This window comes from Poecilia formosa, unplaced genomic scaffold (genome assembly GCF_000485575.1).
Source record: "Poecilia formosa unplaced genomic scaffold, Poecilia_formosa-5.1.2 Scaffold264, whole genome shotgun sequence".
Lineage (NCBI taxonomy): Eukaryota > Metazoa > Chordata > Actinopteri > Cyprinodontiformes > Poeciliidae > Poecilia > Poecilia formosa.
The window spans coordinates 546,260-548,329 of record NW_006800203.1 but is presented as its reverse complement, the minus strand read 5'-3'; the positions used below and the strand labels follow the sequence as shown (position 1 = coordinate 548,329).

At 33.6% G+C, this 2,070-nt stretch overlaps 1 protein-coding gene across 1 annotated transcript in view; it reads right to left on the bottom strand.

Annotated features, from left to right (window-relative positions):
• The window catches only part of psmc6 (proteasome 26S subunit, ATPase 6), an 11,067-nt gene extending 9,678 nt beyond the window's left edge, over positions 1 to 1,389 (bottom strand). Inside the window, exons 1-3 of the mRNA XM_007570617.2 lie at positions 1,261 to 1,389; positions 773 to 852; positions 213 to 252 (exon numbers count right to left, since the gene is read on the bottom strand). Coding sequence (XP_007570679.1) covers positions 213 to 252; positions 773 to 852; positions 1,261 to 1,345 — 205 coding nt within the window. The 5' untranslated portion in view covers positions 1,346 to 1,389. The remainder of the gene's footprint in view (positions 1 to 212; positions 253 to 772; positions 853 to 1,260) is intronic.
• Positions 1,390 to 2,070: the final 681 nt, after the last annotated feature.

Below are 2,070 nucleotides of genomic sequence, written 5' to 3'. Positions count from 1 at the left end.
AGAGCAGTTAAACCTTTAAAAGTTTTTGTACACGTTCAGTTCCAAAGTAACATTATAATTTACCTTTTTTCATTATATTAATATACTTTTTTATGCTGAATGTCTTTTTTACATGAGACACCTATTCACTCTTGGATGAAAACTAGCATGTCTTAAGTGGACATATAACTATGAAGAGATATGAAATATCATGGGGTTAGGGAGATGCTTACATTTCTCTTCGGTAAGCTGCTTTAGCACCTCTCCAACAATCTGCAAAGAACAAATGTACGATGAGGTCATGATGTGGTTTAAACTGTCAGCAAAGTTACACATTAAAGACAAATACTAAAGTGCTTTTAATATGGAAAAAAAATGTAACCATTGATCTCACTGGTCCAACTATTTCAAATTCCTCTATTCCTCTATGTCACTGATATGTGAGAAAAATGAGATCAAAACACAGCAGGGGCAAGACTGCCCAAATAAAATCTAATAAGAAAAACAAAATTATAAAACAGAATTTTTCACTATTCGACTTAATATCTAGCTTTAGTTATTTTTATGTAATTAACTGTTTTATTTATTAATTATGAAGCCTGATTTCATGCTGCTCCATAATTAAATAAATGTGAAAAACTTATTGCATGCATGAACGGTTTAGCTCCAGTAAAGCGCACTGAATTCAATCCAGTTTGTAACGTCTTACTACTGAAAGGATTTTCCTTTATAAACTCAAGATATAAACTCACCATCAACTAATACATGAATATAGTGCAATGCAGAATCTTACCTGACCAACACTTTGAAGAGCCTTTAAGTCATTCTCTGACTTCTCGTATTGCTTCGTTTGTTCCCTCAGCTGTTCTCTTACTAGAAATGAAACCAAAACGCCAACAGGATAGAATTTACAATTCACAAGTTAAGATATAGAGACAATGTTTTCACAGTCTGCCTTGCTAGCTCACTATTTATATGGGCCGGTTTCGTTGTTGGAAACACATAGATACAATGTTTTTCTCACCAGCATGCACAAAGATAAAGACAAATACGACACTGAATAATTTAGTATATGGCGCTTTACAGTTCTTTGTCCGTTGTTGAACAAAAAAACAACAGTGGAGTTTACGGATGACTGAAGTGAAAACGCTGAACTGCATGACAAAGCAAAAGCTAGCCTTCGAGCTAACCTAGTAGCATTAACTATTCCAAATATACAATCCGACTGTACAAAACTACAAGCTCTATGTCGCAAAATATACAAATGTTAATTTCAATTACATTCTTTCAATCGTCCGTCAACCTCCTTATGTTCTAGTAATTTTTTCCTGTAGTCTTGCAAAGCTTTATCTCTCGTGTCCGCCATGACTCCCAAATTCTTCTTCTTCTTCTTCGTCTGGTATTAATTGGCGGTTGGCAAACAACTTACTGATGCATTACCGCCACCAACTGGTAGAGTGTTGATGAGGATTTTAACATCTACTCAAAATGTATCAGTACATTTGGAGTACACTTATAACCCTGCATAAATTTCATAATTTAAATAAATAAAAGTTTAAAAATTATAAAATTTATATATATATCCTAGTAGCATTAACTATTCCAAATATACAATCCGAATGTACAATGTATACATATATAACCTAGTAGCATTAACTATTCCAAATATACAATCCGAATGTACAATGTATATATATATATACACACACAGTTGTGGTCAAAAGTGTACATACACTTGTAAAAAATCATAATGTTATGGCTGTCTTGAGTTTTCAATAAGTTCTACAACTCTTATTTTTCTGTGATAGAGTGATCGGAACACATACATGTTTGTCACAAAAAACAGTCATAAAATTTGGTTCTTTCATAAATTTATTATGGGTCTGCTGAAAATGTCACCAAATCTGCTGGGTCAAAAATATACATAATATACAGCATATACATATATACAAATATACAGCAACATTAGTATTTGGTTACATGTCCCTTGGCCATTTTCCCGGCAACTAGGCGCTTTTGGTAGCCATCCACAAGGTCCTGGCAAGCTTCAGGTCGAATGTTTGACCTCTCTTCTTGACAGAATTGGTGCAG